The sequence below is a fragment of the Tachypleus tridentatus genome, chromosome 2 (genome assembly GCF_004210375.1).
Source record: "Tachypleus tridentatus isolate NWPU-2018 chromosome 2, ASM421037v1, whole genome shotgun sequence".
Taxonomy (NCBI): Eukaryota; Metazoa; Arthropoda; class Merostomata; order Xiphosura; family Limulidae; genus Tachypleus; species Tachypleus tridentatus.
This window is the reverse complement of record NC_134826.1, coordinates 14,075,831-14,091,908: the sequence shown is the minus strand read 5'-3', so window position 1 is coordinate 14,091,908 and position 16,078 is coordinate 14,075,831. Positions and strand designations below refer to the sequence as shown.

General features: G+C 38.6%; 1 protein-coding gene across 1 annotated transcript in view; it reads right to left on the bottom strand.

Annotated features, from left to right (window-relative positions):
• The window catches only part of LOC143243860 (uncharacterized), a 52,889-nt gene extending 40,408 nt beyond the window's left edge, over positions 1–12,481 (bottom strand). Inside the window, exon 1 of the mRNA XM_076487595.1 lies at positions 11,931–12,481. Coding sequence (XP_076343710.1) covers positions 11,931–12,110 — 180 coding nt within the window. The 5' untranslated portion in view covers positions 12,111–12,481. The remainder of the gene's footprint in view (positions 1–11,930) is intronic.
• Positions 12,482–16,078: the final 3,597 nt, after the last annotated feature.

Below are 16,078 nucleotides of genomic sequence, written 5' to 3'. Positions count from 1 at the left end.
TACGGACTGATACTTACGAACTATCGCTTAGATCGAAAAGCTTAGAAGCACGTCTATATTAAAGATGTACATTTCGGCCACTGAAAAAGCCTACATCTGGGCCTAATTATGTAATTCGATTGGTAAGAGCACGAGAATCACAAGAACAAACACAGAATTTGTAGGTCTGATGCAATAAAACAATTCAAGAGACCAAACTGTAGGGGGGAGGATTGTATGCACCATATCCCCACCTAAAATGAAGGGGGATGTATCCCCCATCCCCCCTGGATCCGAGGCAAACTAGAATGAACAACGTGAGCGTTTGAAAAATCATTTTAAATAAATTCCTACTCATTTCTGGAAAAAGAACGATTTTTTAAAACTTCTGAAATATTTTTTCCATGATATTCTGAAAAAAAGTAATAATTCGAATAATTAGTAAGCATATTTTTCTCGAGCAAATATTTCATGTGGTTCTTTGCAGTAGAATGATGACGTAAGAAGAAACTAATGATGCGAAGCCATGACTGAGGTAAATAATGTTTCTAAAGATACTAAGCTTACCTATACACTTAATATCTTAAGCCTGAAAGCAGTTGAAGTGGCATCTCCTGGAAGGTAGTTTAATAATATTTTAAAAATAAAAAATACTCAGCTTTGCTGTTTCTTCAAGTTATTCAATAATAGCTCCTATTCAGGTTATTGTAACATTGCAAAATATTCAGTCTATCTGTTATCAAAAAACATTAAAAAGGTTTCCGTGGGGTTTAAATTGAAACTTGCAATTTTTTTAAATGGACAGACCATCCTGCTTCGCTAGAGTCATCACAATAGTGTGTGAACAACGAAGTTATAAAACAAAACCTTTTCTCTCCAGACAATAAAAAACAACTTTTATTTCAACTATGTTTTGCCATCATAGTTTCACCAGGAATAGTAATAGTAGAAGAAATAGCCAACGTTTCATTACGAGCAGTAGTGGTACAATAGATAGCCAACGTTTCATCAGGGCTAACAGTAGTATAAAAGATATCCAATGTTTCATAAGGGCTAGTACTGGTACAGGAGTTAGACAACTTTTCATCAGGGTTTAGTAGTAGTACAAGGACTAGACAACGTTTCGCTAGGGCTAGTTGTGGTACAGGAGTTAGACAACGTTTCATCAGAGTTTAGCAGTAGCAATGTTTTGTCCGAGTGAGTACGTAAACTGCAGACTCCATATAAAGAGGTAACTAGCTTAGTTCAGTGACAGCTTTCATATCTTAATTGTTGTTCAGAAATGCTGTTAGGTTTTCTTCTTGGAATATAAGGATTTCTGCTTGTTCCAGATTTTTATTCGGAGTTTCTTGCACATATTTGTTCATAATCTTGAGCAGATAGACCAGAGTAAAGCCAGAGGGTATCTGACCGAACAGTGAGTGTCTTTTATACTTCACCCACGAGCCAAAAGCTATCATCAGGATGTCTTTACTGGCGAAACTGTAAACGTGAATATAACAGTGTATTTGTGAAACTTACAACTGTCTTATTTTTATCCAATTCTGTAAAACGTATTTAAATTATGTTGTATTAATTATAATACCTTAATGATGTTACAAATTACAAATTAAGAAAAAAATAGTTCGTTATTCGTTATCACGTATGTCTTACCTCCCCCCCCCCCCAAATAATACACAGGTTCAATAACTGACAACTTCTCCCAGATTTCAGCAGTTCATAACATGAAATGCCAAACTTTCATCGTTAGTTTAAAGGCATTACAAAAAGTTTTCGTTAGGCTTAGCGTTAGCGATCACGGTTGCATTAGGCTTAGTGATCAAAACGTTGTAAAACGGCAACCTGCAGGTAAAGTCAAGCTCAGAACGTTTCGAACACGCACTAACACAGGAGCTTTTAATGCTGTTTAAAGTAAACAACATTCAAAGAGGCATGACAACAGCCCCGGAAATGTAATCACGGCAAACATTTCTGATTTCATACAGGTCCAGAGAAACACAATAACATCGCGTGCATCAGGAAGAAACACATTATCCAATGTTAATCGTCATTAATTTTTGTGATAGCAGCTCGGTAAGATAACCAGAAAGTTTGCAAACACTACACTAGGAAAAAAGAAGAACAAAGTGGTTCAAGCCTCGAAGAATCTGTCTTCGACAATTCCTGTTGTGAGATACTATCCACAACAGAATCGTGTGTAATGCTCAACCAGTTCTACGTAACTGGCTACCCAGATCAACCGATTGACAGTCTCGATACTATATTTTTGGAAAAATTTGTTCAATCACACAGTTATTCCCTCTGAAAGAAATAATGTAACGACGGAAAAATGGTAACAATAGAATAAAAAGTTCCTACACAAAGACCCAAAGTGATGATAAATAATTGGTAGGAAGACAAGAACAAAGATGAACTCTCAAGAGTTATCAATACAATAGATTACTAAGAATTACACTCAAAACTAATCAGCTAATCTGATCTCATGCTGAAACCATGTTGTCATTTCAACTCCCGTGACCCTGACCTCACGCTAAGATAGCCATTATTCTAAGCAAAACATGTCGTTTCAACTTTTGTGATCCGATAGGTCTAAAGGCCTTTGACGGTTGTTTGAAAATTTTCCCCTACATGAAATTGTTTGTTTGTTTGTGTTTTGTTATAGCAAGGCTACATCGGGCTGAGTCCACCGAGGGGAAACGAACCCTGATTTTAACGTTGTAAATCCGTAGACTTAACGCTGTACCAGCATTGGACTACATAAGATTGCGATGAGTTCAGATAATGAAGTCACTGTATTATATAAACGTTTACAAGCCGTTATTTATTAAACCTTAAATATCACTTTTATTAAAAGACAAGTATTTTATCTAAATAAAGAAATTATCTTGATTTCTTGTACAGGTTGTCCCGAAAATTGGTTGTCATTGTAACAATGAGAATATTAACAATGATTTTCTTGTATTTTCATAGTTAAGTGATGGACTTGTAGAGGACAGGTACTTTGGGCTGAACGTCTTCTACACGAATAAAGAAGATATTATATATCGATCAATAATATAGCTTATTGTATGAGGGATCCAAAGGTTTTGTCGATCTGTAATATAGATTATTGTATAAGGGATCCACAGGTTATGTCGACCTATAATGCATATTATTGTATGAGGAATCCAGGCTTATGTCGATCTGTACTGGACAGCATCCACATTTTTTGCTGTCGTGTCAGACATTACTTGTTATGAATCAATACTGATGAATATCTGCTCACTTTATCTCATACAAAACGAAACCGAAAACCGCAACAAATTAGTGTAGGTCGAAATAATTTGGTTTGAATAATTTATTGTTAAATTACCATTCTCCGGTGTTCATCAAACCTACAGCACTGTCACAGTTGTGGCAGTCTCTATTGTGAGAAAACTGTATAGCTATGTTATCTTACTAACTGTAGACAGATGTCTGTGTTCATCAAACCTACAGCACTGTCACAGTTGTGGCAGTCTCTATTGTGAGTAAACTGTATAGCTATGTTACCTTACTAACTGTAGACAGATGTCTGTGTTAATCAAACCTACAGCACTGTCACAGTTGTGGCAGTCTCTATTGTGAGTAAACTGTATAGCTATGTTACCTTACTAACTGTAGACTGATGTCTGTGATTATAATCTAAAGAATCATCTCGGCCGCAACCAGAGTACACCAATTACAGAGCAGATTCAATGATTCCTTGATGTCTTTGTTGAAACATAGTTTGGTCACGTGTTGGTGGTAAACGCAATTATCGGCTAGAACACTTGGATTACTGGTACTACCAGAACCGTCACGGGGTGTGGTTCATTCGTTCCTGCACGAATTTCGGCTTCGTTTTCTGTAGAAGGATACACAGAGAAAATCTTGCTGTTTTATTAAAACTGCAAACTGTTTACATTTCTTCCTCAGCATATAAACATTACGGTTCCTTAAGGAGAACTAATGAAGTAATGAGAAGATAACTGACTAGTTATTAAGCAGGAGAGCAGGCGAAACATTAAGTTATAATGGATTTTGTTTTCTTAGTTTGGCCACTGATTATTTAGTTTAAACACTGGAATTTTAGTGAATAGAATATGTTTCTATATTTCAAAATACACAAAGTATTCCACAACTCGTTACTTGATCAACAATATAGTTGTTTGTATTTTACAAGTCGCTACCTGACATTAAACCTCAGTACATAAACACACAGAGACGATGTATATGTATATAATGTATAAACTAATGTATATGTGCTAATACATTATGCATGTAAACAATAATTCAGTCATATTTTGACAGAAGTCAGCAATACTTAAAACACGGTTAAAAGTATTAATTTGGCCTAAATCCACAAAAAAGATAAAAACTACACACCTGGATCGCTTTTTAATCTACGAATTTGTTGTTTCCAACCACGTACTTTATTAATACGAATTCGTGCGACTAATATTCTTACCTATACATGTTTTTATAAACATGACATACAGCCTATTAAAATGAACCGTACAGTGCCATTAGGGACCAATCCACAATCACCATGATTAAAAAAAATGATTGTCGAACATTGTTTCATAATTTCCAGACCCACTCTTTTTTATCGAACATAAAAATATTGAAACATGACAGCAGTTATGAAAAAAGATGGGAATAAGTGTCGCGTCATACATAAGTTTGAAAGACAAATCACCGAAAAAATAAAAGAAAACTTGTTAATTCTATCGTATATTTGTTTAAGTTCCAGCATATTCTACATCATCGAAATTACAATGTTTGTTAATTTTAATGATGAATTTGTAAATGATCCTTTAGAGTAAACTACGTGTCACATAACTGTCGTACCCTAAGACCAGCGAGAGCCCAAACAAAACAAATGTTTTGAGAAGAAAGTCCATCTTAAAGTTTTGTTTAATCACTGTTCCTTATACTTTCGTTTTTGGACAGGGTGTTTCTGAACATTATATACTCTTCAAAAAAAGAAACGCAAAAGGCAAAATATGAGACAAATTGTTAACAAGTTTATTCCGGGTAGTTCTGTATGACATGTGTGAAACTTTGCACATTCACTGCTGAACATCCAAAGTCTGCAAAGGCGAAGTACACACTCACTAGGTGAACTTTAACGTCACTCAACGTCAATAACGAGTATGCCCCCCGTGAGCATCAATAACTGCTTAGCATCTCCTGCCCATGGAAGCGATGAGATGACGAATCACATCCTGTGGAATGGCTGTCCACTCAGCCTGCAAAGCTGCTGCAAGCTGAGGTAGAGTCTGCGGTTGAGGTTGTCGCCGTCGCAGACGTCGGCCCAACTCGTCCCAAAGATGTTCGATGGGGTTTAAATCTGGTGATCTGGAGGGCCAGGGAAGAACGTTGATGTTGCGGTGTCTCAAAAAGACAGTGGTGAGTCGGGCTGTGTGAGGACGGGCGTTGTCATGTTGAGAAACGTCGTTAACGTTCACCACGATGGGTTGCACATAGGGCCTAAAAATCTCGTCGACGTATCGATGAGCCGTAAGATTCTCTCGAATGTGCAAAAGGTCTGTTCTGGCATTGTAGGCGATGGCAGCCCACATCATGACGCTGCCACCACCAAATCTGTCAATATTCTGCACACAGTTTGCTGCAAAACGTTCACCTCGGCGACGGTAAACACGGGTCCTTCCATCCTGCCTACAAAGCATACGAGGGCTGTTCAAAAAATACGCGGACTGACGTCATAAAACAAAATGTACTTTATTTAGAAGTTACAGGTCTGGGACCCCTTCAAAGTACTCTCCTCCCCAACGCAAACACTTATCCCAACGGTGTTTCCACTTGTTGAAACAGTCCTGGTACGCTTCTTTTGTAATGTCCTCCAGCTTCTTCGTCGCATTTGCCTTAATCTCGGGAATCGTCTCAAATCTTCTTCCTTTCAAGGGTCTTTTGAGTTTGGAGAACAAGAAAAAATCGCAAGGAGCAAGGTCAGGTGAGTAGGGGGGTGGGGAAGAACAGTGTTCGAGTGTTTGGCCAAAAACTCGCGAGTTGTGAGGGCTGAATTTCGCAGCAACGCGGTGCATCTTCAATTTTTCGGTCAAAATCTCGTAACAAGATCCAACTGATATCCCACACTCTTCAGCAAGCTCCCTGACAGTCAGACGTCGATTTGCCCGCACCAGGGTGTTGATTTTGTCGACGTGTGGGTCGTCAGTTGAAGTGGAAGGACGTCCAGGACGCTCATCATCTTCAATGGACTGTCGACCATCCTTAAAACGTTCATGCCACTTGAAACATGCCGTACATTTCATAGCAACATCACCGTAAGCCGTGTTAAGCATAGCAAAAGTTTTAGTCGCAGAGTTTCCAAGTTTAACACAAAATTTCACAGCGAGTCGTTGCTCCTTCAGGTCATTCATTCTGAAATCCGCCAAACGAAAAAATCGCACTTCACTTAGAACCGCGTAGCTAATACACAAATGAAGATATCTGCAATCGGGAAATGGCGTCGTAATCAGCTGATCTGTGCGAACCTAGCGACACCAAGCGGATTCCCCTGGAACCAACTGGAGCCGCGCAATTCAAACAGCCCGCGTATATTTTGAACAGACCTCGTAAAACGTGATTCATCGCTGAACCAAACATGCCTCCATCGTCGATGAGGCCATACCCGATGTGCCCGAGTCCACTGCAGCCGTGCTTGACGATGTTGCTGGGTGAGGATGACGCCTCTGACTGTACGTCGAGGTCGGATTCCTGCATCTCGTAGACGGTTGCGTACGGTCTGATCGGAAATTCTACGCAGCCCTGGTATGGTTGAGGCAGTAGACGTCGCAGTGATGGTCCTATCCCGAAGGTGACGTAACCGGATGTTGCGATCTTGTGCGGGTGTGGTCACACGAGGTCTGCCAGATCGTGGACGGTCACGAGTTGATCCATGTTGTTGGTGACGATTCGATAGCCTTGTGATGGTGCTTGGGTGAACATTCACAGCTCTGGCAACATCTGATTAAGATTCGCCTGCTTCCAAGCAACCAATGGCGTTGTTGCGTTGTGCTTCAGTCAGTCTTGGCGTAACTGTATTGCGTGTCGGTGGCTTAACACTGAGCTATGGAAACCGAGAACCCGTCACTTTTATAGGGATTTTGCACATGTTGCACTTGCAAAACATGCAGATCTATCAAATAAATTTATTGGACACGCATGCGTTTTGGTGAAAAATCCGATGATTTCCTCCGTTTTAAAAGTGCGCAAATTTTATTGTCATTTTGGTCTGACAATCAGTGCCTTAACACGTGTAACATCACATACTCTGAGCTTGTAACGTTATTACATATATTTCTCTTTAAAATAACAAAAATATCCCTTTTGCGTTTCTTGTTTTGAAGAGTATATTATACTGTACACAATTGGCACAGCATGGCCAAGCATGTTAAGGCGTGCGACTCGTAATCTGAGGGTCGCGGGTTCGCATGCACGTCGCGCCAAACATGTTCGCCCTTTCAGCCGTGGGGGCGTTATAATGTGGCGGTCAATCCAACTATTCGTTGGTAAAAGAGTAGCCCAAGAGTTGGCGGTGGATGGTGATAACTAGTTGCCTTCCTTCTAGTCTTATATTGCTAAAATTAGGGACGGCTAGCACAGATAGCCCTCGAGTAGCTTTGTGCGAAATTCAAAACAAACAAACAAACTGTACACAATAAATTTTTCTCGTAAAACAGAAAGCGCTTTTCTATCTCTTTCAAAAACAGAAAAGTAACGATTTGTATGAAATGTGTGTCAGTGTACAGGATATGACGTGGTGTTTTGTATGAAATGTGTGTCAGTGTACAGGATATGACGTGGTGTTTTGTATGAAATGTGTGTCAGTGTACAGGATGTGACGTGGTGTTTTGTATGAAATGTGTGTCAGTGTACAGGATGTGACGTGGTGATTTGTATGAAATGTGTGTCAGTGTACAGGATGTGACGTACAGTTCAACAATTTATTAGTCCTAAAAATTATGGTATTGTGCTAGCGCCATCCAACAACGTTCATGTATATATACATAGAGAGAGAAGTCGTGGTTTGTTATAACAAAAAATTCTAGTTTAAAAGTAAAATGATTTATCTCATTTTTTTTTTAGTTCACGGATTCAACCTTTCGAGCAATAAGAGGTTTAACATTTATGTGCTTAAAGTCAACGCAACAATCGTTGTGGTACTGTTAACATTAAATAATAACTTCAACAATTCCAAACAATGGTCTAATTGAATGAAGCGTCTTGTAGTGTTTCCTACAACAATGCTTCTTCAAGTGGCACGCGCTAAAGCAAGATTTATATGACAGAAGTTGGTAAAGGTGAAGGAAGTATTGAACTAGTAATAACCGCCTGTCTGGCGAGATGTAATGAGAATTGAAAGTATAAAACAATTACTCGACAATTTGCTTAGACGCGTGAAACTACCGATACGCCCTTCCGGCAGGAGCAAGTGGTTAGGGCGCACGAGTGAGAGTGTGTGTGTGTGTGTGTTTTTATAGCACAGCTACATTGGGTTATCTGCTGGGTTCACTCTGAGGAATGAAACTCCTGATTTTAGCTTTGTAAATCCGTAGACTTATCGCTGTACTAGCGGAGGACTAGGGCGCACGACTTGTTATCTGAGGATCGCGGGTTCAAATCCTCGTCACACCAAACATGCCCGCTCTTTCAGCTGAGGGAGCGTTATAACATTACGGTCAATTCCACTATTCGTTGATGCAAACGTTGCTCAGGAGTTGGCGGCGGGTCGTGATGACAAGCTGTCTTCCCTCTACTCTTACATTACTTAATTAGAGAGGGCTGGCAAGGAAGCCCTCGTGTAGCTTTGTGCGAAAATTCAAACAAACAAAACAAATCGAAAAGTTAACCAACGCAAGTAACTTTACAAAACATTGATTACTTGCAACTTTAAATGTCTTAATCTTTTAAACATTTGTATAGAAAATTCTAAATAACAATGGCCACTGAGAATGATAAATTCTGTTAATGATTAAATCCTAGTAGAGTTCTTTTGCCACTAGGGGTCTTTGTATTATGGATTCTTATATTTCTGCTACCCTTGTTTCACAAAATAATTGTACATGTTAATTCGGGCAAGCCGTTTCTTGCTGTATTTTCAATTAGTAACCCATATTTATTCATATGTTATCGCGTGTTATAATCAATGTCCGCTTGATGACTTTGGAAATACTGTTTTGCTGAGCTTTATAGGATTTATTCTGAATTATTTAACACAAACACTAATTAATCTTGATGTGTAATATTTATTTATCCAGTATAAACATAAAAACAAATTACAAATGAACTTTGATTTCATCAATATACAATTATACTCTATTAAACAGTGAAATAAAAAAGCTAATCCTTTTTTTGATCGTTTCCAAAAACAGCCCGATATCGAAGGGATTAAACAGACAAAACGTTAAATAGCCCCTGAACTTATTAGATTTTTTTTGGCTTTTTGTGACAGTGATGTATTACAAGGACTGAAGGAAATACCCAAAACATTGAAGTAAGCCTAAGACAACTAATACGCATGACAAAAACGGGGTTTCCTTATCCTTATTTGAGTGTAAGCACGTGCTAATTCGTGTTTGTATATAAGTTGACACGATGGATCCCTCTCATAACATCAAGAAAGCTGGTAAAGTCCCACGTGAAACTTCTCGTAGAAATTACGTTTCAAGTACCTGCCCTTTTCTTCACAGTAGAAGATGGTTTTTGTTATGAGAAACTTTAATGATGTATTGTCATCAGTTGTTAAAGCTGGTTCACCATCATTAAACGTTTAATAAAGCATAAAACGCAGCTTTATTAACAAAATTAACTCTTTGTTAATATTCGTTTTTTCTCTTTTGTTTTCTTTTACAGGTAATTCCTATTATTTGTTGCCCTGGTGGTTAGGGGGCGCTCGACTCGCAATCTGTGTGTCGTAGGTTTAAATCCCAGTCATCCTATCAGCCGAGAGAGCATTAAAACGAAACGATAAATTCCACTATTCGTTGGTGCAAGAGTAGCCCTGGAGTTGGTGGTGGGTATTGTTGGCCTTCCACCGCTCCGTTAGTGAGGGTCACAAACAAAAATCTGACACAATATCACCATAAGCACTTCCAGCGCCCAAACGGTCGTAAGCGGCGGCCTCGGAATTCAAAACTAACGTTCTATTGTTTGCCACGACGATAAAATCCATTCAGATTTGGTTTTAAAAAACAAGAAAGAGAAAAAATGTAAGAAGTAATTTGCAGCGACGAGCCAAAGACACACCACGTTGCCATGTAAACTCTGTGTTACAGGACGAAGAACCATGTTCATTTATGAAAGTTTTGTTAAAACTGAAGACTTCCCAACTGTTTAAGGGGTCTATCAGAACAGTAAACGTTATGTAGGGAAAAACACTCGAACGTAGTATGGGTTTGAACATAATTTTCCCACAAACTTTAACCGCTGAGATTAGGTTTACAATATAGCGACTATATATATAGTGAATATAAGAACGCGAAACTTTTTCTATAGTTTTATGTAACTGAAAATAAGACAAGCTGGCAGATGGACTATATTATATACAAGTAATATTAGGTGAACAAACAACGAATTATACTGACAGCAGACCAGATGGTTACATTAGTCCGACAAACGTCCTAGATGCCATTAACCCCTCGGTGTAACGTTTCAGTAAGAAATACGATTAAACCCATACCTAAATTTGATTTTGTTTCATGTCTTAAGATCACCTACTACATGTGGCATAGTGTGCAGCTTGAGGAAACGATTCCAGTATATATACCTCTAACACGCCAAGCGCGCCCTCTCTCATTTCAGCTAACTGAGATCTGTTAAGAACAAATCAACACTATATGATTACCATTTAATCAACTGATGATTTATAATGTTATTTTTCCCAACATGTTTATGGTGGAACTTTTAAGAAGAACGGTACTAATTATACAGTTGTTACAGAAAATGAACCGGACATTTTTGTTATTGAAGTATTTCAAGAAGTACGATGTGTATCGCTTTATTCTTAACAATCCCATTACGTGCGACCTAACAGAATTATTTAATATATATGTTACTGACACATTATTCTCATCGGATTATCTTAAACAGACTAAGAATAAAATAATATGATGTTAGAGCCGTATCCACGAAATATTTTAAGGATACGCTAATGTCTTTGGAACCAGAAAAAAAAATTCAAGTTCCAAAAAAATTCCCTTTTTGTAGAATTTCGGAGATTAGAGCTAAATACTAATACCATTATCCTCCGGTTCACGGTTTTACATCTATGGACGTCATAACCTGGCAACTATACTTTAGGTTGATATTTTATTATTGTATCAAAAACCGAATGTTATTATCTATACATTCCATGTAACTGTTAACCCTACGACGAAATTATTACTACATGGTTTAATTTCACTGTGATTAAAAACTTTCTTTTTTCAGGAATACATACAGGGGATTGACTAACATCTCGTGATTTATTGTACGAAGTACTTTAATTCCCAGGATCAATTTATATTTAAGGTAATTATTGAGAAATAGAATACCCACGATCCAATCAGTGATGAAGATAGATTTGACCAAAAGCAAAATATACACTTATATCATACACTCATATTTTAATGTAGTAATTGACAAGTTACATACACACATATCTGAGTGTAGTAATAAACAAAGGTATATACACTCGTATCTTTAGCTACGTAATTTTTTAACACGTACTTAAAAACTTTAAGAACAGAATTTCAGTTTAGAGATTAATATTTTAGGTTAAACCTCACCATCGATAAACAAGCATGTGAAGGTTTGATAGAAGAAAAACAAAACACGAGATGTTTCTACATCAGACCTTGTCTTATCTCCTTATTACTGACCATGTGGTAAGTCATTAATGTCAACAAAACAAAGATGAAGACAGAGACCGAAATGTGTTTACTTACCTCCAAATCCTCAAGGTTAAGAAAACTCAGTATTTTAAATCCATCGATTACATCTTCTTCAAATACACCTTCTTTATGTCGTTTTTCCCAAGTGGTTTTCTGTGGTGTGGATGAATGGTTTGGACTCCCAGTGTCTTCTCGGTCTTTTTTCTCCGGAAAGTCCCCGTTCCCGGCCGCCATTTAGCTTAACTCTCTGAGAACGCGTGCCACGTTCTCGGCGACGACACTGTTGAGTTTGCTGCTTGCAGTCGTTTTCCATGGTGTTTACTTCAGAGCCAAACACACATAGTTATAACCACACCGACCTACCGTCTTCCCGACATCGCGAACGACTTCAACGGAATGCCCAAGAAGTTGTTGGCGTTTGATACGTACCATAATCGCCTGCGAAACCACCCGAATATTGGGACGAAAGGGTGGATGATACAAAGCTGGCGTACGCAGGCGTACATGAGCGGATGTGCTTCCGCTCGAGGAACTTAGAGCTTACCGCAACATTTTCCAAGCGGTATTTATTGTACGTGATTATGCTAGAGGAAAGAAAAGTTGGTTCTCCTACATCCTCTATGAATATGTATATATATGTAACAGTAATCAGCTATAAGAACCCGTAATAAGAACACATTTTAATATTTAACGTTTATAACTTTCTTTCATCACCAAATCTCAATTTTTGGGACCGCCAATAATTAATTCTGTTAATTAGCTTTCTTTTTTTACTTTCAACATACAGTGGAGTAAAACAATTACTAACCTCTCTCGTTTTTGTTTTTCTTGGGGGGGTAAAGGGTAAAATATTATAACTTCAATACTGGAAATTGCCAGATTTTACCAGTAGGGGACGCTGGCAAGCAAAACTTTCATATTCCATTGATTTTTATGCAGTATCTTGGTATTACAGATTTTTGTTTCACAACAAATTATTAAAACAACATAGCGATAATAAAGCTGATTAAAGAACAACCATTACTGCGTGTATGTATCTCTACACTTACTGTTATGGGTCGCTGTGAAACATATATATATATACATGTGTGCGTTTATTAAACAATTAGGCTTAGACACAAGTGGTTTAATCGTATTTAGATCAGTCACAGATCCCATTATTTCATAGAACCATGTCGCAATAGTGACTCATGCACCTGCTATTTGTATAAAATAATTTTGATTATTATTGACTTCGTCTTCAGTGATAAGTGTTACACGTGTAAAATTCTTTTGAATTATTAGCTTACATATATGGATTTAGGACTTATCTAAATACCTTCCGAACTTCGTGAAGCCCAAGAGGGGCTGTTAATCCCCTTTCTCTGGCGTGTTAGCTGTGATTCACGTCAGGCATACAGGTGTCACATTGAAATGATAGGGTTTTTTTCGTACGTGCAATAAGTTGCTGTTCTAATTTAGCAGTGTAAGACAAGAGGGAAGGCGACTAGTCATCACTACCCACAGCCAACTCTTGAGCTACTCTTTTACCAACGAATATTTGGCTGAAAGGACGAGCATATTTGGTGTAACGGCGAATCGAGTCATGCGCACTAAACACCTCGACATGCCGGGCCGTATTTAATTATGTTCCGTTTGTTCTATAAAGTTTGTTTCATTTAATTATACGTACCAGTTCTCGTCAATAGGTGGTTTATTTTTGCTCAACGTTTTTAACAGTGTTAACTGTGATCAAGAGTTCATTAACTATGACAAACAGTTTTTAATAGTGTCAACTGTAGTCCATTTTTAAACAACGTCATCATCAGTATGACATGAAAACAATTAACACTTCCTAAACACAAACAGTAGAAAATTAAAACGGTAACAAGTTCAACACGGTTTGTTTGTTTCTTATCAAGCCACACAATAGGTCAGTGGTGCACAAAGTCCGGCCCTCGACGAGTCGCCAACGGGAAAGTCAAACACAGAGTTCGCGCGCTTAAAGTTCGCACCTGCGCGAAGATTAAGCGCTATAGAAAAATATGCAATAGATTAGATACTGGATGGTTCCATATTTGTGTTGAGCAATAAAGAAAATTTAATAAGCAAATCTCGTTAATACATAGGCATTTAATCATTGGCGCAATGACGTAATATTTCCGTAATTACGAAATCTCACGCGTTCCAATTGTTCTTCGAGATTTACTTACGAGCCATATTTTGATATTATTTCGTAACAAAAATGGCAGCTAATCGTAAAAGAAAAGTTGACGACGAAAACCAGCAGTTTCATGATGATTGGAGTGCGCAATACTGTTTTGTTCAACAACAAAAGAACGTGATTTGTCTGCTGGGTTATTCGACAGTAGCAGTGGCAAAGGTATCAATATAAAGAGCCATTATGAGTCGAAGCATAAAGATTTCCACAACATTGTCGGTGATGAACGAACAGCTTGAAAATGAATCTCTGCGGCGGTCGCTGAATCACCAGCAGAACGTTTTCTCAAAGCAGTAAGCAGATTTAGGTGCAGAATGTGAGGTCAGTTACGATATTTCGTTGATGATAGCGAAATCTGGCCGACCGTTCACTGATGGTGATTTTGTAAAGCAGTGTATGATTACTGCATCGGAAAAGTTGTGTCCGGAAGCAGTTCGCAAGCTACAGACGGTGGCTTTGAATCGTATCACAGTTCAATGAAGAATTTCACACCTCTCAGCAGACGTGACAAGGCAGCTTACAAATAAAACAGCCAACTTTGTCTACTTCTCTTTGGCAGCAGACGAGTCGACTGACATCAGTTCAACAGCACAGCTACTAGTTTTTGTTCGTGGTGTGTCGTCATTGTTTGATATCACAGAGGAACTAATCGGCATGGGTTCCATGAAGGGTCAGACATCTGGGTCTGCTCTATTCGAGGAGACAGTACGACTGTGTAGTAGTGTTTTATTGGATTTCACGAAAGTGGTAAGTGTGACAACTGATGGAGCACCAGCCATGACCGGAGAAAGTACCGGGCTGGTAGCACTGTTGATGAAGGATCGAGGAAAGCAGAACAGACAGTTGGTGAGTTGCACTGTATTATTCACCAACGGAACCTGTGCAGTAAAGAACTTGGTTTTCAGGCACTGATGGCATTGGTGACGAAAACCATTAATTTCATCAAATCACGAGGGCTCAATCACGGTCAGTTTCGAAGTCTTCTTGAAGAAATTGATTCAGACTATGGTGACCTTGTGTATCACTATGAAGTACGCTGGCTGAGTCGAGGGAAGATGCTCAGAAGATTCTAGGAGCTGATTGATGAGGTGATAGAATTCCCCAGAAGTGATTTTCATGACAGATCCAGCATGGCAAGCTGATTTGACCTCACTGGTCGACATGACACAACACTTGAATGATCTGAATTTGAAGTTGCAAGACAAAAATCAGCTTATCTGTCAGCTTGCAAATTACGTCTCAGCTTCCAGGACAAAGTTGCAGTTGTTCCGGCAGCAAGCAGCACCAGGAAACTTCGTGCATTTTCCCACTTTTTAGTCACAGCTACAAAAGAATCAGGACATTGACACACAAGTTTATGTTTCGAAGCTAGATACCTTGATTCAATCCTTCAACTCACGGTTTGATGACTTTGACCAATGCAGATTGTTGATGAAACTTTTTTGCTGATCCGTTCAGTGTGCCAGTGGATGACTTGTCAGCAGAATATCAGCTCGAACTTACTGATCTCCAGGCATCTGATGAACTGCGTGCTATTTAACGACAAAACAGTTTGCTTGACTTCTACAAAACATTGTCTGATATATTTGCTAATCTGAAAGAGAACGCACTTGTCCAAACCAGCATGTTTGGCAGCACGTACTGCTGCGAACAGGCTTTCTTGCATATGAAACTGAACAAAAACAACACTCGCAATCAGCTGACTGATGATCATCTGGAAGCAGTCTTGCATCTTTCAACGTCAAACATCAAGCCAGACATTTCTAAGCTCATAAATGACATGCAGCACCATTCATTGCACTGACTTTATGACAGTTGATATATCATAACATTTCTTAGAATAATGTGCAAAGTCTTTAATGTAATCATTATTTGTGTGTTCTTAAATGTGATGTCCATCTTGTGTAAAACAACTGTGGGACGATTTTAATCTTCACTTTTTTGTGGCCCCTCAACAGTTACGAGAAGTCTGTTTGTGGCCCCTGACTCAAAAAAGTTTGTA